Source organism: Leopardus geoffroyi, chromosome A3, assembly GCF_018350155.1.
Source record: "Leopardus geoffroyi isolate Oge1 chromosome A3, O.geoffroyi_Oge1_pat1.0, whole genome shotgun sequence".
Taxonomy (NCBI): Eukaryota; Metazoa; Chordata; class Mammalia; order Carnivora; family Felidae; genus Leopardus; species Leopardus geoffroyi.
The window spans coordinates 23,571,186-23,597,442 of NC_059336.1; the positions used below are offsets into that span (position 1 = coordinate 23,571,186).

General features: G+C 43.1%; 2 protein-coding genes across 3 annotated transcripts; one reads left to right on the forward strand and one right to left on the reverse strand.

Moving 5' to 3' along the window:
• Positions 1–1,567: 1,567 nt before the first annotated feature.
• On the reverse strand, positions 1,568–3,182 carry ROMO1 (reactive oxygen species modulator 1). The gene is made up of 3 exons (XM_045444819.1): positions 3,063–3,182; positions 2,745–2,875; positions 1,568–1,761 (listed from the first exon to the last, which is right to left on the reverse strand). Exons 2-3 carry the CDS (start codon positions 2,873–2,875, stop codon positions 1,653–1,655), a joined length of 240 nt encoding a protein of 79 aa, XP_045300775.1. The 5' UTR covers positions 3,063–3,182; the 3' UTR covers positions 1,568–1,652.
• Positions 3,183–3,210: 28 nt separating this feature from the next.
• On the forward strand, positions 3,211–24,661 carry NFS1 (NFS1 cysteine desulfurase). Of its 2 annotated transcripts, XM_045444816.1 has the most exons (13): positions 3,211–3,322; positions 3,959–4,068; positions 4,794–4,910; positions 5,723–5,806; positions 10,615–10,767; positions 14,588–14,681; positions 15,358–15,492; positions 19,221–19,378; positions 19,804–19,909; positions 19,989–20,070; positions 20,699–20,782; positions 21,307–21,396; positions 23,994–24,661. In XM_045444816.1, exons 1-13 carry the CDS (start codon positions 3,226–3,228, stop codon positions 24,055–24,057), a joined length of 1,374 nt encoding a protein of 457 aa, XP_045300772.1. In that variant the 5' UTR covers positions 3,211–3,225; the 3' UTR covers positions 24,058–24,661. The 2 variants fall into 2 exon arrangements, with proteins under 2 accessions (XP_045300772.1, XP_045300773.1); XM_045444817.1 differs by lacking the exon at positions 10,615–10,767.
• The last annotated feature ends 1,596 nt before the right edge of the window (positions 24,662–26,257 follow it).

Below are 26,257 nucleotides of genomic sequence, written 5' to 3' on the forward strand. Positions count from 1 at the left end.
ACTGTTCCTTGGGGCAGACTTCTGTCAATGTGCTTTTGAAATCTAGTATCTTCATAATTTTCTATTCTAGATTCATGTCCTATCAGGTTTGTTCTATCATTCCTTTCTGGGAGCTGGGCCAACTTAGGCATTTAATTAACCTCATAGGTGATAGAGGTGGCAAAAATTTGCCCACTGCTGCAGAATGAGATGTTGTAAACGATGTTAAGGGAAATGTACAAGTAATTGGAATAGTGTGAGGGACAGAAAATAGTCAAATGAATTTAAGTGAGATCCTTCAGGTAATCCATTCCTGAGACCGCATCCCACTCTGGGAAATCTAGCTGCTATAGTTACCCTGGTTAGTGTAGTGTCTTGGTTGCAGCTGCAGGAGTGTCCTTAGGACACCCAAATATTCCCAAAATAATTTGTCATAACATTACCGTTTTCGTTGAGGGGTAATGATTCTTTTTTAAAGTAGGTTCCATGTTCAGAGTTGAGCCCAATGCAGGATTTGAACTTGAGATCAAGACATTTAACCGACTGAGCCGCTCAGGTGCCCCAAGGGTCAGTGCGGTTTTAAAGCACAGTTTGTCAAGGGTTGTGTGGCAGGAGTAGGTGAAGGACACTTGGCCTTATTACAAGGAACGTATCTTATGAAACCAATTCCCAGTGTTGGGGGCAGGGGTCAGTGTTATACAATTGATATCCTCACAGATGGCTGGTTAGGAAATTATGTGAATTTTGTGCTGTTAAGCTACAGAAATGTCTGATAGTTTGAGTTTGTTTCCCTATGGATGATTTATTCTTTTCCTGATTAAGTCAAACCTTGAAGGACAATTTTTTTTTTTTAAGGTTTATTTTTGAGAGAGACAGAGACAGAATGCAAGTGGGTTAGGGGCAGAGAGGGAGACACAGAATCCGAAGCAAGCTCCAGGCTCTGAGCTGTCAGCACAGAGCCCAACGCGGGGCTCGAACTCACAAGCTGTGAGATCATGACCTGAGCTGAAGTTGGGACACTCAGACTGAGCCACCCAGGTGCCCCGAAGGATAATTTTTGTTTTGTTTTGTTTTGTTTTTTAATTTTTTTTTTCAACGTTTATTTATTTTTGGGACAGAGAGAGACAGAGCATGAATGGGGGAGGTGCAGAGAGAGAGGGAGACACAGAATCGGAAACAGGCTCCAGGCTCCGAGCCATCAGCCCAGAGCCCGATGCGGGGCTCGAACTCACAGACCGCGAGATCGTGACCTGGCTGAAGTCGGACGCTTAACCGACTGCGCCACCCAGGCGCCCCCCGAAGGATAATTTTTGAATGAACATAGCTTTGGAAATGAGACTTAGGTTAACACTACCTTTTGCAGTGTGACCTTGAGGAAATCTGGACTTAGTTTTTAACCTTTAAAATGGTGACAGTAACATCAACCTTACGAGGCTGAATAACAAGAGTTTACTAGAATCTATGGACAGTTCATGTATGGAAAATTTTTGTAATTTTGGATTAACAGGATTTGAAAAACCTGCAACCTACTCATTGGCCCACCTTAGAAGCTCTAAGCTGAATATAGGCAAGTCAGAAGAAAAAACACTCACTACTCAAAGATTTCTTTTATTATAGTACATGAGCTGGCACTGATGGGAAGGAGTAGCTGTAGTGGACAACCATTGCCCTGATTAACATCGGATGCCCATCCCAATGGCCATGAATGTGCCAAAGGTGCCTCCACTCTGCATCATGGTTTTCCCGATGCCGCCCATCAGCTCCCGGCCCCGCATTCCAATCCTAAGAGAAGAGGAAACCAAGATGCGGCAAACCAGGAACAAAAAATACAAGAAATGGCATTAACTGCCCTTTCCCAAATTACTTGAGTAGTAAATCAAGCCCTCTTGAAGTCTGGCAGGACGTTATCTCTTTCCACCTGAGATGGGTAATGACTAGCAAAAAAAGCATGCATCTTGGTCTCTGGGGCTTTTCTGATGAATAGTATAATGACCAGACTTCGGTTTTGGGGAGGCAGCTGAGGCAAAGTACCTAGAGAAACTAGTTTTTTTTCTGGTATATATAAAGACATTTGACTCTGAGGGTTTCCTGGCATTAAAGCAATGATTGTGGGGTCAGACGTGTTTATGTCCCAGCTCTGCAATTTACAGGCTATGTCAACTGTAAGATGGGGATCAAAAGGTTCATAGGATTGTTGATAACACATTCAACATTTAGAACAGTGCTCAGTAAATGGTAATTTACAATGTGGAAAAATGGAAATAATAGTCTCTATTACATGTGAAAATGACATTCAGGGTGTAGAGTTTATCTGCTTCGTATCTATATCCTGTTTCCAGTACAGTAAAATTGCTCTCAATAAGTTTCACTGCAGAACTAGAAATAACGGCAGCAACAGTAGTAACAACCATTTATTGAGCACTTAATATGTGCTACATTCTGTGCGAAGTGTGCTCTGATTTGATCCTTACAACTCCATGAAGTAGATGTTACTGACCTCATTCTACACTTAGGTAACCCAGACTCCAATTTGCTTAAGGTTACAGAAGGAGTAAAGAGACTTTCAGTTTGAGTGAGAGCTCATATTCTCTAGCGCCAAGGCTTCCAACCTTTCCATCCAGACTGAAGGTGGATAGGAAATCAGTCTCCCTCATTAAAAGCGAGGGAACTGAAACGAAGTAGGTTCTATCCAGGCTGCAGGCCAAGTGGCGCGGGACGAAAAGGTCCGGTAGTTCCGCCAATAGATCACCGCCCTCGCCCCTCACCTGAGACAGGAAAAGGTGCCGAAGAGCGCCCCAGCCGCCATGCCCACTGCGCAGCCCATCACAAAGCCCATCTTCACGCGGTCGAAGCAGCTCGGCTGGGACTGTCCGTAGGGCCCCACGGCCACCGGCATCTGCGGGGTTCGAGGGTTAAGGGAGTGTGGGCCTAGCCGCCAGCCCGAGTCGAGCGGGGGCTGGAGGAGGCGGGGTGGGGAGCGGATCCAAGGGTTCGGGGAAGTCCAGGGAGGAAAATAAGCGCGTAACCCGACTCCATCACCCTCTTAGCGTTCGGGTCCCCGCGCCGCTGTGCCCCCACCTCACCTCGTTCGTGGCTTCGGTCGCTCAGTTCTACGTCTCACACCAAACGCGAGGCGGAGCACGCCCGCGGCCTGAGGAATTGCTTCCGGGGCGCGAGGCAGAACTTCCGGGAGCGTGTAGCAGAGTAGTGCCGCTGCTTCGGGCGGGGGGCTCTGCTAGCGGGACCATGCTGCTGCGAACCGCTTGGAGGCGGGCGGCCGCGGCTGTGCGGGCCGCTCCGGGACCCAGGTCCGAGGCGCCCGCTCGGGGGCTGCGCCTGCGCGGTACGCTCCGGGCCCCACTCACCGCCACCCTCCCTACCAGCGCGGACCTTCCCCTTGGCGTGGCGACGCACCGGAATATTACCGAGTCTCCGTCTTCCGTCCGCTGCCCGGACCCCCTGACCCTGCTTCCTCGCTGCACCCCTCAAACTTTCTCAGGCCAGCCCTCAGTACGGTTGACTTCTCCGCGTCACCCTTCAGATTCTGCCCCACAGGCCCTCGGAGGCTTGGAGGCTCGGTCGGCCTTCAGATCTCTCCTGCACGACTTTTGGAGATGCTAGTCGTCCTGCCAGTCATCTTTGAAGGGGATCGTAGCTACTCCGTCTCCACACCCCTTCGAAATGGCTTTGCCCTTTTCGAACCCTCCCCCCTCCCAACCAGGCAATTCGAATATTGACCCAGCATCCCCTTCCAAAAACATGGTCTCTCTCCCTTACCTCCTTTTACAGTTTGTTTAAGGTCGCTGATGTTTTGTTTCCTTTTCCATTGAGATTCAACCCCAGCATCCTTTTAGCTTATCTCACCTACATCCAACGTTCACCTGCTGTTTTGGATACCCTGTGGCCATAGTTGCGTTCTTCCACGCTTGGCCACTTCATACCTTTTTTTCTTTTTCTTTTTTTTTTTTTTTTTGGTCAGTTGTAGATAATGCCCCCCAGTCCGCTGTTCCCTCAGATACAGCCACTGCTCCGGAGGTGGAGTCAGTGCTGCGACCTCTGTATATGGACGTCCAAGCTACAACTCCTCTGGTAAGGATAGAGGGGCAGCTTTCCCCAAGGCTATTTATAACATGTTGCAGAAGTGACAATGCACATAAATGACTGGATCCTGCAGAAGTGAGAGACATTGAGAAGTGTGTGTTGGGAAAAGCAATGAGCCAGGAGTCAGGAGGCTTAATTTGTAATCCACTAAAAATGGCTCTGCTACTTACCAGCTATTGACCTTGGTGAGATCACTTCAATGTAGGCACTTTGGTAGTAGTTAAATGCATAGGCTCTGGAATTAGCTGGATTGCCACTGACTAATAACTGTGTGAATTTGGGCAAGTATTACGTGGGTTAAAAGACATAAAGCAGCCCTTTAAACAGAGCCTGGCACATGATAAGCACTTCGATATTAATGGAAGGTTTCATCAACATGTGGACTCTTGTCATGTCCTGGCCCTTGTAGATCACATTGCCTGGCAGGAATGGAAACATGCAGAAACATCTATCAGGACAAGGCAATGTTTGTAGATTACCTGAGGAGATGGTAGAAGAATCATCTGGTAGAATGATTTAAGATGGGTTGAGAGTGGGAGTATGTTAGGCTGATGTTTGTTTAGTACCTAAGGGGATAGAAGAATGAGGCTTTGTCTAAGCAGTGTCTGAAGGGTTGGGAGTGTGTTGAGGTAGGTTGGGCAAGTCTGAGGGGATGGAGTGGGGCTTGAGTTACCTATGGACTCAAGGACACTGATATATTCTGTTGTGCTCAGGACCCTCGGGTGTTGGATGCCATGCTCCCTTACCTGGTCAACTACTATGGAAACCCACACTCCCGGACACATGCTTATGGCTGGGAGAGTGAGGCAGCCATGGAACATGCTCGCCAGGTTGGTATAGAAGACTCTAAGAGATTCTGATGTCAGAGGTTCAGTGGACTGTGGGAGATATTTCCTTGGTAATCCTGGGTGGAGGTGGAAGTGGTTTGGGGCTCTTTCTGGAGGAGATTTAGCGAGCAGGCCCTTGGAGTCCCTCTGAAAGCATTTTATTGGTTTTTATTTTTCCTAACTAAATGATCTTTGGAATTTTATCTAATTTCTCTAAACCTCAATTTCCTCACGTCGAAGTGGAGATTGTAATAGTTCCTGCTTGTTAGGATTATTGTGTGGTTAAATGAGATCTTGCTGGTGATGTGTTTATTAACACAATGCCACAATGCTTATACATACTAGGAGCTCAACAAGTGATTTTTAAGAAATCAGTATTATTATTATTTTGTGTTTTTTAAAGTTTATTTATTTATCTTTGAGAGAGAGAAAGAGAGCCTGTGCATGAGTGGAGGAGGGGCAGAGAAAGAGAGAGAGAATCCAAAGCAGGCTCCCTGCTCAGTGTGGAGCCCGACTCGGGCCTTGATCCCACAACCACAAGATCAGGATCTGAGCTGAAGTCAAGAGTTGGAAGCTTAACCCACTAAGCCACCCAGGCACCCCTATTATCATTTTTATCAGATGTGAAAAGAGCCTCAGATCTGGGATGTAACTGAATCTACCCCTTTTCTGACCCTAGAGGGTGCAGAGCTTCTTGGACAGTTGATAGAATGTAGTGGCATACTTTTTGATCCAGAGCTCTGTCCCAGCTGTATCTGCAGTTGCATTCTTGCCTGGGAAACTGGTGTTATTTATTTCTGTTTCTTGGTTTGCAGCAAGTAGCATCTCTGATTGGGGCTGATCCTCGTGAGATCATTTTCACCAGTGGCGCTACTGAATCTAACAACATAGCAGTTAAGGTAAGAGAACCAGAGGGCATTTTTGGGCTTTCCTGATTTGGGAGATGGTGTCCCTCCATCATCTGGACTCGTATATGTATTTCCCAGCCACCCATGCCTACCTTATTGTGAATAAAAGACACAGACAAACATGTGCTCTTTCTGATTTGTTGCTTCCTTCAACCCTTTGTGATCTACTCCATCTAAGTCTTTGCTTCTGTTGAACTGAGTTCATTGAGATAGTTGGGCATGAAAGGAGGTGGCTCTTTAGCCATTGACCACTGGTGTTTTGGATGGCAGCTACTTCAGGGAGTAGATAATGGTGACTCAGACTTTTTCCCCATCCTTCTGATTTAGTCACAGAGAAGTCCAGCATCCACTTGCAGTTGGGAGTGCTTCTCTGCTTCTGGTTACCAGCTACACCCTTACATATGTGATTTGAGGGCTGCCTTCCTCTCAGCCTTCCCTTTTTTTTCTAATGAGATCTGTTTGCAACAGTTCTCTTCCCTCCCTCCCTTCCTAACTTTTTTAAATTTTATTTATTTTTTTTCAACGTTTATTTATTTTTGGGACAGAGAGAGACAGAGCATGAACGGGGGAGGGGCAGAGAGAGAGGGAGACACAGAATCGGAAACAGGCTCCAGGCTCTGAGCCATCAGCCCAGAGCCCGATGCGGGGCTCGAACTCACGGACCGTGAGATCGTGACCTGGCTGAAGTCGGACGCTTAACCGACTGCGCCACCCAGGCGCCCCTAAATTTTATTTTTAAATAATCTCTACACCCAATGTGGGGCTCGAACTTACAACCCTGAGATCAAAAATTGCATGCTCCACTGACTGAGCCAGCCAGGTGTCCCTCCTGTTTATTTAGATGCTCCCATCTTGAAGTACTGGTTGCTATGCCTCTGCAGGCATTCACTTCATTGTGGTGTCTCTCCCAATCAGATGGGTCCCCCAACATGTGGTGATGGGGAACCAATCCATGGAAGCTGGTGGCATAGGCAGTGAAAGGATTCACCCAAGTCAGAACAAAGGAGATAGAAGGAGGCAGTGGGTGGGGGCTGTTTTTAAAGGGGGAAGGTGAGGAGCTAGGGGCGCTTATGCAATTTTCCCTTTTTTGGTAACTATGCGTTGTTGGAAGTAGCCCTTTTGTTAGTTAGGGCCTATGGATATTTCGAGGTGGGTCGCCTAATGGGCCTGTCTGTATTCAGCCAGGTGGTCACGGTGGGTCCTTTTGCCTGGATCAGGTTTCTATTGCTCAAGCCTGTTGTCTAAAAGAGGTCTCTTCATTCATCACCCATTCTGAGATCAGTCACTCTATCCTTGGGTTTGTGGTGCTAACAAAAGTAAAATTCAATTCTCAGTAGTCATGCTGGTGTTTCATATAACTTAATCATATTGGACTGGGCTTGGTTGCCAGGACCACTTGTGTACATATCAAGTCTCTGAGAAAGTGTGGGCTACTGTAGGTTCAACTGTCTTCCCCGCTTCTCACCTTTATCTCTCTCTCAACTGTGCTGCCAGTATTGGTTTTTCTGAGCTTAGATTGGGTGTAGGAGGCCTGGGACAGGCTCCAGAGTCATCAGTACTCTGCCTGATTCTGTTAGCAGGAAGGTGTCCTTCTTTGGAATGCGGAAACCAGACCCAAAGTGGAGATCCTTCCAAAAATGGGGATGATTTCTGGAATGGGGAATATTTTTTAAAACTTTGAAAATGTTTGCTTTGAAAGTCTCTGCTGTTCCCAAACCTAGAGGTGAGGGATTGCTAAGAATAGTTGTGAGTTTTCCCCTTAGTCTCCTGAATAGGAGACTATTCTGTCTGTCTGTTTAGACAGAGGATTTGACACTGTGGGTAACAGATAAGAGAGAGTGGAAGGAGGTGGGGAACTTTCAAATGTTTTCCTTTTTATGTTCCTTATCCTCAAGAACATAGTTTTCATGTAGTTATAATTTTGGCCTAATTAGTTTTATATTCTGCTTTTAAGGTAGTATTCTATAAGCTTGTGGGGGTAATGGGTTTACACATTTTATTTCCTTTAACTCCTTTTGTAAAATTTTTAAGTGTTTTTTTAATTTATTTTTGAGAGAGAGAGAGAGAGAGAGAGAGAGAGAGAGAGACAGAGTGCGAGCAGGGGAGGAGCAGAGAGAGAGACACACACACACACAGAATCCAAAGCAGGCTCCCGGCTCTGGGCTGTCCGCACAGAGCCCAATGCGGGATTTGAACTCATGAAATGTGAGATCATGACCTGAGCCAAAGTCGGATGCTTAACCGACTGAGCCACTAGGCACCCCTCCTTTCACTTTTTTTTTAATGTTTGTTTATTTATTTTTGAGAGAGAGCACAAGCTGGGGAGGGACAGAGAGAGGGAGAGGGAGACCCAGAATCTGAAGCAGGCTCCAGGCTCCAAACTGTCAGCATAGAGCCTGACACAGAGCTCGAATCCATGACCTGTGAAAGCATGACCTGAGCCAAAGTCAGATGGATTCTGTAACCATTTTTTTAAACAAATTGAGCTTTTTTTTTTTTTTTTTTACAAATTGAGCTTTTATGCTCTTTTAAAAATTTATTTTTTAATGTTTATTTATTTTTGAAAGACAGAGTGCAAGTGGGGGAGGGGCAGAGAGAGAGGGAGACACAGAATTTGAAGTAGGCTCCAGGCCCCAAGCTGTCAGCATAGAGCCTGATGTGGGGCGTGAACTCATGGACTGTGAGATCATGACCTGAGCCAAAATCAGATGCTTAATCGACTAAGCCACCCAGGTGCCCTCTTCTGTAACCATTTTTTAAAAATATTTATTTTGTGAGACAGAGTGAGCATGTGCAAGTGGGTGAGGGGCAGAGAGAGAGAAAGAGGGAGAGAGAATCTCAGCGCAGAGCCCGATGTGGGGCTCCATCTAATGAACCATGAGATCATGACCTGAACCAAAGTCAAGAGTCTGACACTCAACGAACTGAGCCTCCCAAGCACCCCTATTCTTTTGTAACTATTGATAACATTCCCTATGTTCTTCCATTTCAAACTCCATAATTTTTGATATAACTACATTCTTTTTCATGGAGTTGTGTTATCATAGTTTACTATTCACTACTTTATTGTTGGATGTGTTTAATTTTTCCATTTTTTTTAAAAATTGTAAATATGAGGGGCGCCTGGGTGGCGCAGTCGGTTAAGCGTCCGACTTCAGCCAGGTCACGATCTCGCGGTCCGTGAGTTCGAGCCCCGCGTCGGGCTCTGGGCTGATGGCTCAGAGCCTGGAGCCTGTTTCTGATTCTGTGTCTCCCTCTCTCTCTGCCCCTGCCCCATTCATGCTCTGTCTCTCTCTGTCTCAAAAATAAATAAACGTTGAAAAAAAAAATTAAAAAAAAAAAATAAAATAAAAAAAAAAAATAAAAATTGTAAATATGAGAACATATTTCATCTTTATGGGTTGATCTGTCTTTTGAAATATTCCCCTAAGGTAAATTTCCAAAAGAGGAATCACAGTTAAAGAGTGTGAATACAGCTTTTAAGACATCTTTCTAAATGATTTTCTGAAAAGATTGTAGCATAAATACTGCCATTAGCAAGGAATGAGTTCATGAGTTTCACTTTTACACTGACAGCTTTGGGTATCAGTATCAACATATTTGCATGTTTTGCTACTTAAGCAGAAATAAAGAGGGGGCTTTTTCCTGGGATGCGAGGAAATCTACCAGGGGTATATTTTCTTTTTTTAATTTTTTTTAACGTTTATTCATTTTTTGATAGAGCCTGAGTGGGGGAGGGGCAGAGAGAGAGGGAGACACATAATCTGAAGCAAGCTCCAGGCTCTGAACTGACAGCACAGAGCCCAACACGGGGCTCGAACTCACGGACCATGAGATCATGACCTGAGCTGAAGTTGGACGCTTAACTGACTGAGCCACCCAGGTGCCCCAACCTGTGGTATATTTTCTACCTGTGGTATAATAAATATATTTGGTCTTTGTTCTGTTCCTGGCACAGAGCCTCAAAAATCCTTGGAGTTTCCTGAGTAATAGAAATGTCTTTTGTTATTTATTACAAACCCCTTTGGACCATAATCTAATGTTATAGTAACGAAGTGACTCATGGTGGCCCCTTAGTTGCAACGGACAGGCTGCCGCTCCAGAAGGACAAAGCATGTGATTAGAGGATTGGAACTTTCAGCTCTACTTCCCTCAGGGCAAGAGAGGGGGACTCGAGATTGAGTTCAGTCCTGTGGCCAGTGATTTAATCAGTCATGTCTCTGTAACAAAACCCCCATAAAAACTCTGGACAATAAGGCTCAGAGGATCTTCCAGGTTGGTGAACTCATGGATGTGCTGGGCAGGTGGCATGCCTGGATTTACAAAGACAGGGCATGGAAACTTTGTGCCCTTCCCCTCCTCAGACCTCGCCTATGCATCTCTTCCATTTATCTGTTCCTGAATTATATCCTTTATAATAAAACTCTAATAGTGTAGTGCTTTCAGTGAGTTCTGGGAGTCATTCTGGTGAATTATTGAACCTTAGGGGGCTGTGGGAAGTCCTGAATTTGTAGCCAGCTAGGCAAAAGTCCTGGGGAGTGGCTTGTGACACCTGGGCCTTGTGGCTGACATCTGAAGTGGGGTTAGTCTTGTGGACGTGAGTCCCTTCATCTGTGGGGTTTGCACTAACTTAGGGTAGTTAGTGTCAGAATTAAGTTGAATTGTAGGATATATACTTGGTGTCACAGAGTTAATGTTGGAGCACAGAACCCTTGCCTACTTTTTCTTTCAAGTGGGATTGAAGTGCTTGCTGTCTCTCTAAGCATATTCTCCTTCCTTTCACCACCACCAATCTCTAGGGGGTGGCCAGGTTCTATAGGTCACGGAAAAAACACTTGATCACCACTCAGACAGAGCACAAATGTGTCTTGGACTCCTGCCGTTCACTGGAAGCTGAGGGCTTTCAGGTCACATACCTCCCGGTGAAGAAGAGTGGGATCATCGACCTGAAGGTAGGAGTGGCTACTGGCAGAAGGGGCAACATAGGAGGGGCTTGGTTTCAGCCTGTAAATTTGTGTTTTTAGCCTCAGTCAGAGCTTGAAGGACTAGACCTAATGGTGAGGGGGAACTTAGAGAAATAGACCTGGGAGAGAAACTGAGCATATGTTTCCCCTTGAGTATGTATTGTCTTCCTTTTCTCTGGAGGATTTGTTTCTCAGCTTTGTCAGTGCTTCCTGGTTTATTTTTTATTTATTTATTTATTTTTTTCAACGTTCATTTATTTTTGGGACAGAGAGAGACAGAGCATGAACGGGGGAGGGTCAGAGAGAGAGGGAGACACAGAATCAGAAACAGGCTCCAGGCTCTGAGCCATCAGCCCAGAGCCCGATGCGGGGCTTGAACTCACGGACCGCGAGATCATGACCTGGCTGAAGTCGGACGCTTAACCAACTACGCCACCCAGGCGCCCCAGTGCTTCCTGGTTTATATGAGAACCACTGGGTGTCTGTGCAGGATGCCAGGGACTCAACACTCACCATGGCAAAGCTCTGGCCTCCTCCTTCCCTGTACTTAGTTTCTCATCCCTCTAAAGAAGAGCTGTAGTTTTTGTGAAGAATATTTCCCTTTGTGGCCCATATCCTTATATGTACATTTTGGGTAGTGAGTTCATGCATCTTGTCCACCAGATTTTGGATACCAGCATCCCTAGTCAAATCCTAAGATACAGTTCGTGGACAGAGTCCTGTCATATGCAAGTAGAGATAGTTTCATTTCTTTGTTGCCAACCTGGATGCCTTTTTTTCTTCTTGCCCAGTTGCCCTGGCAAAACCTACTAGTACAAAGTTGAATAGAAGTGGTGAGAACAGACACCCTGTTTTGCTCCTGATCTTGGATGAAAGCTTTGCCCATAAATATGATGTTAACTTTGGATTTTTCATAGTTGCTCTTGCATAAATGTCCTTTGTTAGACTGAAGAAGTTCTCTTCCAAGTTTTTTGATTTTGTTATTGTTGGTGTTGTTATCATGAAAGCATTTTGGTTTTATGAATTTTTTTTGGTGCTTATTGAGGTAGTCATATGTTTTTTTTTCTCTATTAATATGGTATATACATTGATAGGTTGCTGGATTTGGTTTCCTAGTATTTTGTTAAAGATTTTTGTATATCTATATTCATTAGGGATGTTGATCTGTAGTTGTGTGATATCTTTGTCTGGTTTTGATATCAGGGTAATACTGGTCTCAGAATAGACATGTTGGTTCTAACCTACTGTTTCAGTATTGATGACCACTGCACCCTTCATACAACCCTCCATTTCAGCCTGCACAGCTCCCTGATATGCCCTGGTCAGTCCTGCTGTGGGCCTGTTCTCACATATCCCCTCACCTTTGATCTGTTGTCCTTTTCTTTGCACATACCTTAATTTTCTCCCTCTTTTAAAAAAGTTAGCTCAAGTTCACTTCTTTGCTGAAGTCTTTTTGGATGCTCCAACCCCTTTAAATATGTTTGTTTGTTTTTTTTCCAAATTCCTTAAATTCCTTAATGGTTTTTTACTTCTGTGGTCTGTTGTATGTTTATGCCTATCTCTCCACTAGATTAAGTCTCTTGAATGCTAGGAGCACTTTTTTTCTGCCTTTTTATTTCTCATAATACTGCACGCGTGTCTTTTTCCACCTCATAGTATTTATTACGCCTTAGCGTCTGGCACTAGGGACACAAGGATTAACAAGACAAGCTCAGTCCCTGCCTTCAGGGAGCTTACATTCTAGTGAAGAGGACAGTTAACATAGAAACAAATGAAATAATTACAAATTGGGATAACTGCTATGAAGGAAGCAAACAAGAAACTGAGAGAAACATGACATTGAGAACTTCTATTAGACCAGTGTCAGGGAAAGCAGGATGTTGGTAGGCTGATTAATAATTCCTTTAAGATGACATTTTAGTCAGATGAGGTCCCTGCCTCAGTGCTGTTACCAGTAACCTTGTTTTTTGCTACTTACTTTGTTGTTTGCAGCTTACTCTGACCACCTTACATAGGAAAGGCTGTCCCTTTTTTAATTAAACTTGTAATTTTTAATAAAGATAGTTTTTATTATTATTTTTTTTTATTTTAGAGAGAGAGAGCACAAATGGGGGAGAGGGGCAAAGGGAGAGAGAGAATCTCAGGTAGGTTCCACCCTCAGCACAGAGTCTGATGTGGGGCTCGATCCCACAATTCTGGGATCATGACCTCAGCTGAAATACAGAGCCAGATGCTCAGCTGGCTGAGCCACCTAGGCTATTTTATTTTATTTTTTTTGAGAGAGAGAGGGGTGGAAGGTAATGACAGAAGGAAAGGGAGAGAGAGAATCTTAAGCAGGCTCCACTCCTGGGGTAGAGGAGGACACGGGTCTTGCCCCTAAACTTTTGAAATAATTGTAGATTCACATGTGGTTTTAAGAAATAATACAGTGAGATCTCATGTACCCTTTACCCAGTTTCCCCCATGATAATATCTTGCAAAAGTATAATCCAGTATCCAACCAGGTGTTAAAAATAAGCCCATCGACTCTATCAAAGGAGGGATGCAGAGACTCAGAGCACAGTGATGTGAGGCTTTTATCAGTGTTCTTCCAAGAGCAGGTATCTGATGGACAGTCATACTTAGGGCAGTTACAGCAGACAGTTTATCTCCTAGCATGCAAGTCCCTCCCCTGGTTCCTCATTGGCTGAATACTACAGAGGTTACTGCCTTATCTGGACATTGCCTATGCACACGTAAGGCAAAAAGTAGTCTGGTTGCAACAAATGTACATTCCCTGAGGTGACGCAGAGACTTTCAGTCCCTCCTCCCTTTGTTCTTTGGTGCATACTCATTGCAAAGCCCGCAAAAATAAGCCCACGAAACAGAGAGGGGAAGAAGAACCAGAAAATGAAGTGTCTAAAGGTTTGGGACTCCATTGTGGAGGGGTGGGGTTCGTATGTTTCCAGTGTGTTGTAATCCTATTGTTAATTAGATAGCAGAACTTTTATTTGGTATTTCTGAAAATGAATCATCTCCCTTATTTCTCACACAGGGTAATGATTGGATAGAGTCTGCCAATCTTGTTCTTATTTCCCCAGTTTCACTTGTGCTTATTCGTCATGTGTAGGTTTGTGTAACTACCATCACTGTCAAATTATAGTTTCCTCACTGCAGTGATGCTTCATGTTCTGTTAAAACCACTAATTTGATCTCCATTTCTTTAATTTTTCATTTCAATAATGTTACATAAATGGAATCATAAAGTATGTAACCTTTTGGGACTGGCTTTTTTCACTTAGGGTAAGTCTGGCAAACCATTTAGTTTGTTACGTGTCTCAGTAGTTTGTTCCTTTCTATCAGTTAGTCGTATTCCATGGTATGGAGGCACCAGTTTGTTTAGCCAGTCACCCATTGAAGGACATCTGGGTTGTTTCTGGGTTTTGGCTATTATGCCGAAAGCTGGTATGAACATTTATGTATAGGTTTTTCGTGTGAATCTGTTTTCATTTCCCTGAGATAAATGCGCAACAGTGCAATTACTACATCATAGGTAATCTCATGTTTAGTTTTACAAGAGGCAAAAACTGCCAGACTGTTTTCCGGTATGGCTGTATCATTTTACGTTTGTATTAGTAGTAATAACCAAGTGTTTCAATGATGTAGTTTCTTTGAATCCTTGCCAGCATTGTGTTGTCACTATTTTTTTTTTAACCACTCTGATAGGTGTTTAGTAAAAGGCCCCGTTTTAAGACTGAGCTTGCCCGTGTTCTGAGTTAGGGAGGATTTTGTTGGTACTATATAGTCTTCTTGCTCCTGATACTCTTAGGAACTAGAGGCTGCCATCCAGCCAGATACCAGCCTGGTCTCAGTCATGACTGTGAACAATGAGATTGGAGTGAAGCAGCCCATTGCAGAAATAGGTGAGTATCTTGGGTGGACCTTGATGCTTGCCCACCACTGGGATCCATCTGAGGAGCAGGAGTGGTCTCTTGGGAGTGGGAGGGAGATCAAGGGAAAGGGAGTTTCAGTTCCTTGTTTAAAGACCTATTGTATATGGCATAGCCAGTATTTGAATCCAGGTCTAGTATCCTTTATGTTCTTTTCATTTAACTGCAGTTGGTGCTGAAACAAAACACTACCGTTTTTTTCTCTTCCTCTTTCACCTTTGTTACTTTAGAACATCTTGTTATTGTGCTCACTTAAGAGTCAGAGACTCACTGTAACTCCTAGGACACATTAGGAAAAGATCTGCTAATCTTTGCTTCCTGGAAATTAAAAAGGATGTAAAAGTCAATTTGATGTATTGAAAGACCAGTGTTAACAAGGTAGGAAGAGTTTTATGCATCAGGATATCAGGCATGTTTTGATTTGGTGATTTGTACTTGCCCTTATTTAATCAAGGAAGCTAGCTGAGAATGACAGAGTGAGAGGGAGAGAGGGAAAGAGAGAGGAAGAGAAAGAGAGAAGTTATTTACTATATGGCTAGAGGCTAATGCCAGATGGAGTTTTGCTTTAGAACTCATGGTACATTGTTGGATCACTGCCAGGTGACTTCACAGCATTGTGCTATGATTTCCCCCTTTGTTGTTTCCTCAGGACAGATTTGCAGTTCCAGAAGGGTATATTTCCATACCGATGCAGCCCAGGCTGTTGGAAAAATCCCACTTGACGTCAATGACATGAAAATTGATCTCATGAGCATCAGTGGTCATAAAATCTATGGTCCCAAAGGTACCAGCCCCTCCTTGAGTTCCTTTTCTCAGACCTCCTATTAAAACCCTAGATAGATGTTCCTTGAACTCATTTGGAATTACCATTGCTGTCAGAGGAAGTTGTATATTCATAGTGCTTTGCAGAATGCAGAATGCAGAATTGCTAATGCAAGTGTCCTTTAACAATAACCAAGAATGCTTGCCTATTTGTAGACTCTTGCAGCTAACTGTGTATAGCAGTCTATTGTTGCATGGTCTCTTTAGAAAATCCTTAGAAGGCAAGTAGTTTAATTTGGTTGAGGAACAAAGGGTTTTGTCATATCAAATTAAGCTAAATAAGTCCAGCTGTCTTGTCTTCCCCACTGTGATAGCAATGTTCTTTGAGTCCTTTATTCCCTATGTGTTTCTGTAGCCTGAGGAAGATTGCACTTTTATATCTCTTGGTATTTATTACTTTTTTTATTTTTTATTTTTTTTTAATGTTTGTTTATTTTTAAGAGAGAGAGGGAGAGAGAGAGCCGGGGAGGGGCAGAGAGAGAGGGAGACACAAAATCTGAAGTAGGCTCCAGGCTCTGAGCTGTCAGCACAGAGCCTGACGCTGGGCTCAAACTCACAAACCACAAGATCATGACCTGAGCCAAAGTCGGACACTCAGCTGACTGAGCCACCCAGGTGCCCCTCTTGGTGTTTATTCCTAGATTTAATAGTCTGTATTCCTGTTAGCCTCTCAAGAGTGTGTTTCCTTTGGTCCTATTGGCCTAGGAATGTTTCCTAGCTAGAATTCTGTCTTGTCACTCCAATCTTTGGGAAGAGACTTTTGTTTTCTATTTTATGGAGGTAGCCATAAAAACAAACAACAACTCCTCTGTCTCTGGGGTGAGGGCCTATGGGGGTTGATAATGCTGGTACACATTCTGTGTACACCCTGAGCTGCACACTCTGAGGAAAAAGCTGTGATAGCTCCTGGAAATATGTAAGATACCTTCTTTTCAAGGTTCCCAGAGGTTATAAAGAGTGTTTTTGTGAGCTATTATTGAAAAAAAACTTTTTTTTTAACGTTTATTTATTTTTTGAGAGAGAGCATGAGCGGGGAAGGGGCAGAGCGAGAGGGAGACACAGAATCCGAAGCAGGCTCCAGGCTCTGAGTTGTCAGCACAGAGCCCGACGTGGGGCTCAAACTCACAAACTGAGATCGTGACCTAAGCCAAAGTCGGACACTTAACCAGCTGAGCCACCCGGGCGTCCCTTGTGAGCTATTATTTATTTATTTTTTAAGTTTATTTATTTTGAGAGAGAGAGAGAGAGAGAGAGCTTGTGAATGAGCTTGCACAGGAGTGGGAGAGGGGCAGATAGAGAATCCCAAGCAGGCTCCCTTCTGTCAGCACCCAGCCTTAGTGGGCTCCTGAGATCATGACCTCATGAGGTCATGACTTGTGAGGAAATCAAGAGTTGGGCGCTCAACCGACTGAGCCACCCAGTCGCCTTATGAGCTATTGTTTTAAAAGCACAACAGGTTGGGGCACGTTGAGCGTCCAGCTTTGGCTCAGGCCGTGATTTCACGGTTCGTGAGTTCTAGCCCTGCATGGGGCTCACTGCTGTCAGCGCAGAGCCTGCTTCAGACCCTGTGTCCACTTCCCCTTTCTCTCCCCCTCCCCTGCTTGTGCATATGTGCACACTCACTCTCTCTCTCTCAAAAAGAAATAAACATTATAAAAAGTAATAAAAAGTATAACAGGCATTCTATCTTTTATTAAAATGTTGCCTTTATTGGCTTTTATTGTAGATGTATCTATTTTGACAAAACCAATTGAGCAGAAGCTCTGATCAGCAATTAAATGTGTAGAGGTCTCTCACTACCCAAACTTATGCTTTCAGAAAGAAGGGGACTTAGTTGATTTAGATAACATTATGTCCTTCACTATGCAGACAGGGGTCTGTGCATATGCTCTCTGAACTTGGGAACCACAGAGATTCACATAGTAAGGATATTTGAATTTGATGAGGAAATGAAATATTTCTTGATTAAGTATCATTTGTTACATAAATTATTTCAAAACTGGGGTCCTTGGTAATAAATTTGGGAGGTACTGCCTTAGTTTTGATAGTACCTACAATCTCTGCCTAAGGAATTGTTCTTTGTGGAAGAAGATGAACTTTACCGAGTGGCCACTCTGTTTAAAACCTTTGACTACTTTGTGAGTATCTTTGCACATTCATGCTCATATTTGGCATGAAATTCCTGTAAGTGGGTTTGATGGCTATTAAGTTATATACATTTTTTTAATGTCTATTTATTTTTGAGATAGAGAGCATGCACGCGCAGGGGAGGGGCAGAGAGAGAGGGGAACAGGAGATCCAAAGTGGGCTCTATGCTGACAGCAGAGAGCCTGATGCAGGGCTCAAACCCACGAACCAGGAGATCATGACTTGAGCCGAAGTTGGATGTTTAACCAACTGAGCTACCCAGGTGCCCCTTAAGTTACATAAATTTTTAAGCTTTGATACACTGGGAGATTGTACTAATTTTTAATTCTATTCTGATCTATCCCTGTATTTTCCTCAAAGTTTTTTTCTTTTTTTTAAGATTTTATTTTTAAGTACTCTGTATACCCAGCTGGGCTCAAATTTGAACATCCCCTAGATCGAGACTCGCATGCTCCACTGACTGAGCCAGCCATGCCCCCACCCGCTTTTTAACAATTTTATTCTATTTAGACAAGGTAGTATATTTACAAAGTTCTAAATTCAAAAGCTACAAAAAAGTACAAAGCCAGAAAGTCTCTCACTTCTGTCTACCACTCATGTAGTTCTCCTCTGGGGAAGCTATTTTTTGAATATTTTTCTAGGATTATTCTATGCATTTACAAGGAGATATATATATATATATATATATATATATATATATATATATATATATATATATATATATATATATATATGTATTTTCCCCCTCCTCCTCCTCTGTTTTTACTCAGAAAATAGCTTATTATACTCATTGTTCTATTTCTTCCTTTTTTTCCACCTAATTATTTTTTAAATGTTTATTTACTTATTTGTTTTGAAAGAGAGTGAGAGAGCGAACGAGCAAGCATGCTAGGGAGGGGCAGAGAGAGGGAGAGAGAGAATTCCAAGCAGGCTCTGTGCTGTCAGTGTGGAGCCCAACATGGGGCTCGAACTCATGAACCCTGAGATCATGACCTGAGCCAAAATCATGAGTCAGATGCTTAACCAACTGAGCCACCCAGGCACCAACCCCCCCCCCTTTTTTTTAAGTAAAGTACAAATTTTATTCAGATTTCACCAGTTTTCCAACAGTGTATCTTGGAGATTTTAAAATGGCAATACAAAAGGAGCTTCCTTTTTGTTTTATATACCAACTTTGTAATCCATTGTGTTGACAGTATCATAATTTATTTGCCCATTGCCTTGATGATGAATATGTGAGTTGTTTCTGGTATTTTGCTATTATGACTAATGCTGTATTTCATGATGTTATTTCAGACATGCATAGGGAGCCACTTTAAACCATTTGGTCATGACTCCTGGTAGTTACCTCATGATGTTAAATAATTTTGATAAATATCATGCTTTTACTTCTATTTCTCCTTTTCCTCCAACTTTTTTTATTTTGAAAATTTTCAAGCTTACGGAAAAGTTGAAAGAATATTTTGACCGCTTTTGAAAGTGAGATTTTGTTTCATCTGCCTTTTTCTTTTTTTCTCTTTTGTAACAAACTTTGTTTCCCAGGGGTTGGTGCCATCTACATTCGCCGCAGACCCCGTGTACGTGTGGAGGCCCTGCAGAGTGGAGGGGGGCAGGAGCGGGGTATGCGGTCTGGGACAGTGCCCACACCCTTGGTGGTGGGGCTGGGGGCCGCGTGTGAGGTGGCACAGCAAGAGATGGAGGTATGGGGAGAGCAGTTCCCTTCCTCAACTTCTTCCCCTGTGCTGGGTCTCCACTTAGAGGGTTCTCAGCACAACTGAGTCAGACTTCTGCCGGAAGAGGAGGTTTAAGAAATCCATCCTTGTCCCAGTGCTGCTGACATCTTGTTCGGAGGGAGGTGTTATGGGCTCCAAAATCCAGGCCTTTTCAGAAATTATTGGCTCACTTATTGGTAGCTTATTGGAACCATGTGTCCAGTTATTGAGCACCTTTGCATGCCAGGTGCTGTGCTCAGTGCTGGGGATACAGTGGTCTCCATGAGTAACACAGGATGATAGGTGGGTCTGATGCATAGTCACTTCTGGGCACTGGAATAGGACTCCTTGTCTTGTGTATTTCTGAGCTGCTAATGGTCACTATGCTTAGTCCTCCCTTGCCTGCTCCTCAGTATGACCATAAGTGGATCTCAAAGTTATCAGAGCGACTGACAAAGAAAATAATGAATAGCCTTCCCGATGTGGTGATGAATGGGGACCCTGAGCACCATTACCCAGGTATGGACATGCCCTTTCTATCTCCATTCTGGAAGAGCCTGAGACTTTGCAACTCCTCTCACAGTGATTCTCTCTCCAGGCTGTATCAACCTCTCCTTTGCATACGTGGAAGGGGAGAGTCTGCTGATGGCACTCAAGGATGTTGCCTTATCCTCAGGGAGGTGAGTTGGACTGGATAGACAGGAAGGGCTCATCAGCCTGGCCTCTAAGTGGTGTAAGATATTATTAGGCTTCCTAGTGTGGAGATCTCAGGCACAAGAGCTCCTGGTCATCTTGTAAGTGCCTGTTTTTTAGCTGACTTGGCACTCGCTGAAGTTTGTGATCTTAGGAGGGCTTCCTGGGGTAGGACTTTGTGCCTTTTGTGGTCCCAAGAGATGCATGCATCTGATCTAATGTTATACTAGCAGTTCTGTTGCAGAACCCCAGAATTGAAGGATGCTCCAAAGGCCACCAAGGGTTTAGCTGCCAGCTAGGCTGGTACTGATGGTGTGTTCAACCATAGGAGAGTGAGCACTTGGTTCTCTGCTGCCTGTGGTTGTCAGTCCCAGTTTATGTGGTATCATGCTCTGTCATGCTTTGGGAGTGTCCATGCTGAAGGGTCAGAGGAGCCAGGGTCACATCCCAGAAAATGCAGGCAGCATTGGGCCCTTTAGCTCTACCAGATTAGAATGTCTCTTGTATCTCCATATAATGACTTCAGGGACCTGGGGTGGGAGCAAGATGAGAGATTTGTGGCTAAAAGCAGATGCTGATGATGAATTGAGCAAGACTCCTTGTCTTTCTTCTCAGTGCCTGCACGTCTGCATCCCTGGAGCCCTCTTATGTCCTTCGAGCAATTGGCACTGATGAGGATTTAGCTCACTCTTCTATCAGGTCAGTTGGTTGAGCTGCAACATTTATGAAACCATCCTCTTTTGTATTCTTCACATCCTGTTATAGTCTCCTCATACTTGTTTTTCTTATCCCTTCTTGATTCTTCTTGAAAGTTCCTAGAGCAGCAATTCTCAGACCTCATTGAGTATCCTCTGGAAGTTTGTGAAAGTTGAAGATTTCTTTTATTTATTTATTTATTTTTTCAGTTTGTAATAATTTATTTTTATTTATTTTTTGACTTTTATTTATTTTTTTAATTTACATCCAAGTTAGTTAGCATATAGGAAAGTTGAAGATTTCTGAGTCTCACACTCAGAGATTCTGACTCACTAGGACTGGAAGAGAAATAGGAAACCTCTTGGTGACTCTAATATGGGTGATCCACAAACCCTGTTCTGAGAAACTCTGACCATGTTCTTTTCCCATGTTTTTTGTGGAATAGATTTTCATGGAGTATTTGCTGAATGAATTTACCCTGGTGCCAGAGTTCAGATGTGGAGCTCTTCTCTTATGCCTTTTTTCAGGTTTGGCATTGGCCGTTTCACTACAGAGGAGGAAGTAGACTATACAGTGGAAAAGTGCATTCACCATGTGAAGCGTCTTAGAGAAATGAGGTATGCACTATGCCCCAGAGACCCTGTGGAAGAAATTGAAGTGCTGACCCTTCTCTTGCTCTCAGGCTATGTGTTCACACTGACAGAAACCAGCCTTTGAGAACACATGGATCTTAGGATTTAGAAGTTACACAAAATTGGGGCTGCTGGCTGGCTCAGTTGGTAGAACATGTGACTCTTGATCTTGGGGTTGTGAGTTCAAGCCCCACGTTGGGTGTAGAGCTTACTTAAAAAAAAAAAAAAAAAAGTTCCACAAAGCAAGAAGGCGAATCTCCTTGGCTCCTTGTTTTCAGAATATGACAAAGTACTTTTAAAAACTAAAGAACTGGGGTGCCTGCATGGCTCAGTTGGTTAAGCATCCGAATCTTGATTGAGGCTCAGGTCATGATCTTGTGGTTCATGAGAATCGAGCCCTGCATCAGGCTTTGCACTATTAGTGTGAAGCCTCCTTGGGATTCTCTCTCTCCCTCTCTTTCTGCCCCTACTCCTGTGTGTGCCTTTCTCTATCAAAATAAATAAACATTTAAAAAAAAACTAAACAACTACATAAATTCAGATGTTTTTCATTATTATAGTATTAATAGTTGTCATTGCAGCAATATCAATACAAAATTAGGGATTTGTAGACTAACTAGAAAAAAATCTCCCTTTAAGATAGAGATTCTTACTTTGGGTTCTGCGACTAGACTTCAGGAGGTATATGATAGCCCTGAAATTGTATGCTAAGTGTTGTTTTGTTGTGCATTTTCTTTGAAAGAAAGTCCATAGTTTTCATCAAATTCTCAAAGATTAAGAACTACTACTCAGAGTGTTCTTTGTAGAAGTCTTTATAAGTAAGGTCAAGAGATGCTTTTTCAGCCAGCTGCCACTAGGGCTTCCCTTAGTAGCCATAGAGCTTCACTTCTTCCTGGAGACATTGAGGCCTCTGGATTTTTTCAGAGCTCTGTCCTGGTTAAATTCAACTTTCAAGATTCTCTTGGTCTAGTTATTGAGAGTGAGAAAGTTCAGATATATACTCTTCTTCCTTTGACAAACTTTCTGACGCCTTTCTGGGCTCTCGATTTTCCTTCCCAGGGTCTAGTTGTATTGCTTAAATATCTACTGCTTCCTTAATTTTCTTAGGCTCAAGATTCCTCCTTGGCTTGATTTTTTGGTACTCTGGCACACTCAAAGGGCATTTCTACTAGACCATGCTGCAAAGCCTTATTCTTCTTATCTGTGTGGCTTCAGCATCTTCCCCCTATTCCTTGTGACCTTTACAAACTGAATTGAACCTAGTTTCATTAGCCCTCAGCTAAAGCTTTATTTTGTTTTAATTTATTTTATTTTAGAGATAGCACGAGGAGGGGAGAGGGGCAAAGGGAGAGAGGGAGAGAATCTCAAGCAGCTCCGTGCTCAGTGCGGAGCCTATGTAGGGCTCAGTCTCACAACTGTGAGATCATGACCTGAACCAAAATCAAGTCGGACACTTAACCAGCTGAGACACCCAAGCACCCCTAAAGCTTTATTTTGTGAGTCTATGACAATAAGAGACCTCTAAAAAGAAAAGACAGGGGCATTTGGGTGGCTCAGTCGGTTAAGTGTCGGACTTTGGCTCAGGTCATGATCTCATGGTTCATGAGTTCAAGCCCCGCGTCGGACTCTGTGCTGACAGCTCAGAGCCTGGAGCCTGCTTCAGATTCTGTGTCTCCTTCTCTCTCTGCCCTTCCCCCACTTGTGCTCTCTCTCTCTCTCTCAAAAATAAATAAACATTAAAAAAAAAGAAGGAGGTGACTAACTTTAAGGAGCCATGAAAAATGTCATACATAGAAAGGTATGCTGGGAATGCATGGTGTAAAGGAGAGGTATAAGTCAAGAACAGAATGAAATTGCATAGAAAAAAAGTAACTGGGGAAATACAAACCACACATTGCACGGTCAAAATACATTGAAGTAATATCTGGTCTGGGAATATTGTCTAAGGCATTCAAGCTGAAAGGAATCAGAGCTTAGTAGTTATTTCTCAGCAGTAGTTCTTGTATGAGATGGAATGCTCAGGTCTAAGATCCAAGAGTTACTTTTGAATTGGAATCACAGTCAAACTCTGGGAAGATGAGGCTGGTAGGAATTGGATAAGAGTGCTATATACCCAGATAAATTAAGGCTAAGCTCTAGCCCCACCTGAGAAATAGAGTAAAACCCAGAAAGAAGTATTGAAAAGTGGTCCATGTGTGGTGTGAATGAATAGAGAGGCTGAAACTTGCTTACACAGGTCCTAAGGGTCTTGGTTCCACCAGGGAGACTGTGTCCATAGTCTCTCATGAATGGGATGAGAGCTTCTTGAATGTGGCCACAACCTGATGCCATTGGCTTGGCCCCACTGGAGCTGGGCCTAGGGTACCCAGTTATTGTTTGCTGGCAGCTGTGGAGATGTTAGAGCTGATAAGGATTTAGAGAGAGTTGGGAAAGACTTGCTAACCACTATGTTGGGTCTGTCAGGGCAAGGAAGTGGAGAGACAAGAAGAGATGGAGACAAGTCAGGGCTCAGGGGTCAGAGACCAATGTTGGCTATTTCCTATCTAAGCCCTAACTCACTCAGTTTCTCTTTTCTTTGGCAGCCCTCTCTGGGAGATGGTACAGGATGGCATTGACCTCAAGAGCATCAAGTGGACACAACACTAGAAGAGTAGGCCTCTAACTTTGTGCTGACCTGGCTTCTGCCTCACCAACCCATGCTCACCTGGGTATCTTGTTACACCCAGTGGGCACTTCATGTTCAAACCACAATTGGTGTAGCCCAGTTGACTTCAGCATTTGTCCACCTCCAAGATAGAAGCAACAAGAAAACTATCTTTCCTGAGCCTCAGCTCCTTTGTTGGAGAACACTCAACATTTCTCTTCGGGAGTCCTTCTCTGGTCTTACAGTGAATGGATATTCTTGGTGGGGAGAGCCAGAGGAACTGGAAGAAGTTTCTTTGTTCAGGGGCCTCAGTGATCTATGTGGACTTTTGAATGTTGCTTACTACTGCTCAGCAAGACTGACTCCTTCAGGAGCAAGCATAATCAACTATTTAATATCTTTTTTGGTCCCAAAGGCCACCTCTTCATGTTGTAGACTGAACAGCAAGTTTCTTAGAAGGCTTGTCTCCTGTTCTTGTCCTTCATTTCTTTTGACCTAATGAAGCTAAAAATATCTATATGCCTCCATCTACTCTTCTGATAATTTATGTTTCTTTTTTAAAAATTGTTAATTTACAGATTAGAGAAATAAAATAACCTTCCTCTATTTAATTTGTGACTTTATGAAAGTCTCAGGGAAAATTCCATGCTGTGCTTGGGAATCATGGAGCAGACTACCACTCCACTTGATTTCCATAGATGACTGTCTGCTTGTATAGCTCTGCATTCATCAGTTATTTGAGTGGCTGTCAGGAGCCTAACATTCTTCTGAGTATTGGACCAAAAGACTCTGCCCTCATTGAGCTTTCATTCTAGTAGAGAAACAAAAAATAAATAAACAAATAAAGCTATTATTGATTGTGATGGGTGCTATAGAAGAAATATAATGGTAAGAGGAAATAACAGGGAGAAACTACTATGCTAGGTATGCTAGGAAACCTTTTTTAAGGAGTGTTACTTAAGCAAAAACCTGATTTCCAGCCATGAAAGAACTAGAGATGAATGAGAAATTAGAAGCAACTGGAAGAGCAAAGGGCCTGAGGTATGAAAAAGCATGATGTGTTTGAGAAACCTGTAGAGGGCAAATGCAGTTTCCATCTGTGGATCTGACACTGTAGGTGGATAGTTACCAGCACTAAAAAATCAAGAGAAAAAATAGATTACATTGGCATATTTTAAGTATTTTTTTGTTTTTTACTTTTTAAAAAAAAGTTTATTTATTTTTAAGTAATCTCTACACCCATGTGGGGCTAGAAATACAACCCGGAGATCAATAGTCTCATGCTCATGACTGAGCCAGCCTGGTAACCCTTAAGTATTTTATTTATATTATATATTTGAATGTGTATACCTGGTTGCAAATGTATTATGTGAGTGATGGTCAAAAAAGTTTGAAAGCTACTAGCTAGAAGTATGGTAAATACAGGTAGACAGGAGGAGGAAAATTTTAAATAAATTTTTCACCATGAATAATTTCTTTAAAGTTTATTTATTTTGAGAGAGAGCACTCAAACGAAGGAGAGGCAGAGAGAGAGAGAATCCCAAGCAGGCTTCACACTGTCAGCACAAAGCCTGACACATGGCTCAATCTCACAAACTGTGAGATCTTGACCCAGGCCAAAATGAAGAGTCTGGTGCTTACGTGATTGAGCTACCCAGGAGACACTATTTTGAATAGTTTTAGATTTAGAGAAAGTTTGCAAAGATAGTACAGTTAGATGTCCATTACCCAATATCCTCTAATTTTAACATCTAGTATAAAACTTGGCATATTTGTCAAAACTAAGGGATTATTAACATCTGTACATTAGTATTAAACTAAACTTCAGATTTTATTCAGATTTCACCAACTTTCCCACTAATGCCCTATTTCTATTCCAGAAACCAAACCTGGATACCAAATTGCATTTAGGTTTCATTTTTAATGCACTATATTATAGCTACAAAGAGGATATATAATGAAGAATAGGTTTGGTTTAAAAGTGAGACAGGGTTTTCTAATTTGTGTTTTTGGCATACTGAGCTAGCACCAGGCAAGTTTGCCACGCAAATCTTCCCAAAAGCTTGTTGGAGCTGTGGAAATATAGTCCCTGATTTTTTTACTCAGTTGACTTCTCACTTGCTGATTTGGAAGATGAGTTCAATTTTGGTAATAGTCATCATGTTGAAAACTAGCCTCTGTACTCCCGAGTTGTAATATAAC

Excerpts from the sequence above, each read along its gene's own strand:
- NFS1 (XM_045444816.1), top strand. The coding sequence starts at position 3,226 with ATGCTGCTGCGAACCGCTTGGAGGCGGGCGGCCGCGGCTGTGCGGGCC. Across the intron at positions 15,493-19,220 it reads TAAAATCTATGGTCCCAAAG|GGGTTGGTGCCATCTACATT; the intron begins GTACCAGCCCCT and ends TTTGTTTCCCAG. Across the intron at positions 19,379-19,803 it reads TGGCACAGCAAGAGATGGAG|TATGACCATAAGTGGATCTC; the intron begins GTATGGGGAGAG and ends CCTGCTCCTCAG.
- ROMO1 (XM_045444819.1), bottom strand. The coding sequence starts at position 2,875 with ATGCCGGTGGCCGTGGGGCCCTACGGACAGTCCCAGCCGAGCTGCTTC. Across the intron at positions 1,762-2,744 it reads GGCACCTTTTCCTGTCTCAG|GATTGGAATGCGGGGCCGGG; the intron begins GTGAGGGGCGAG and ends CTCTTCTCTTAG.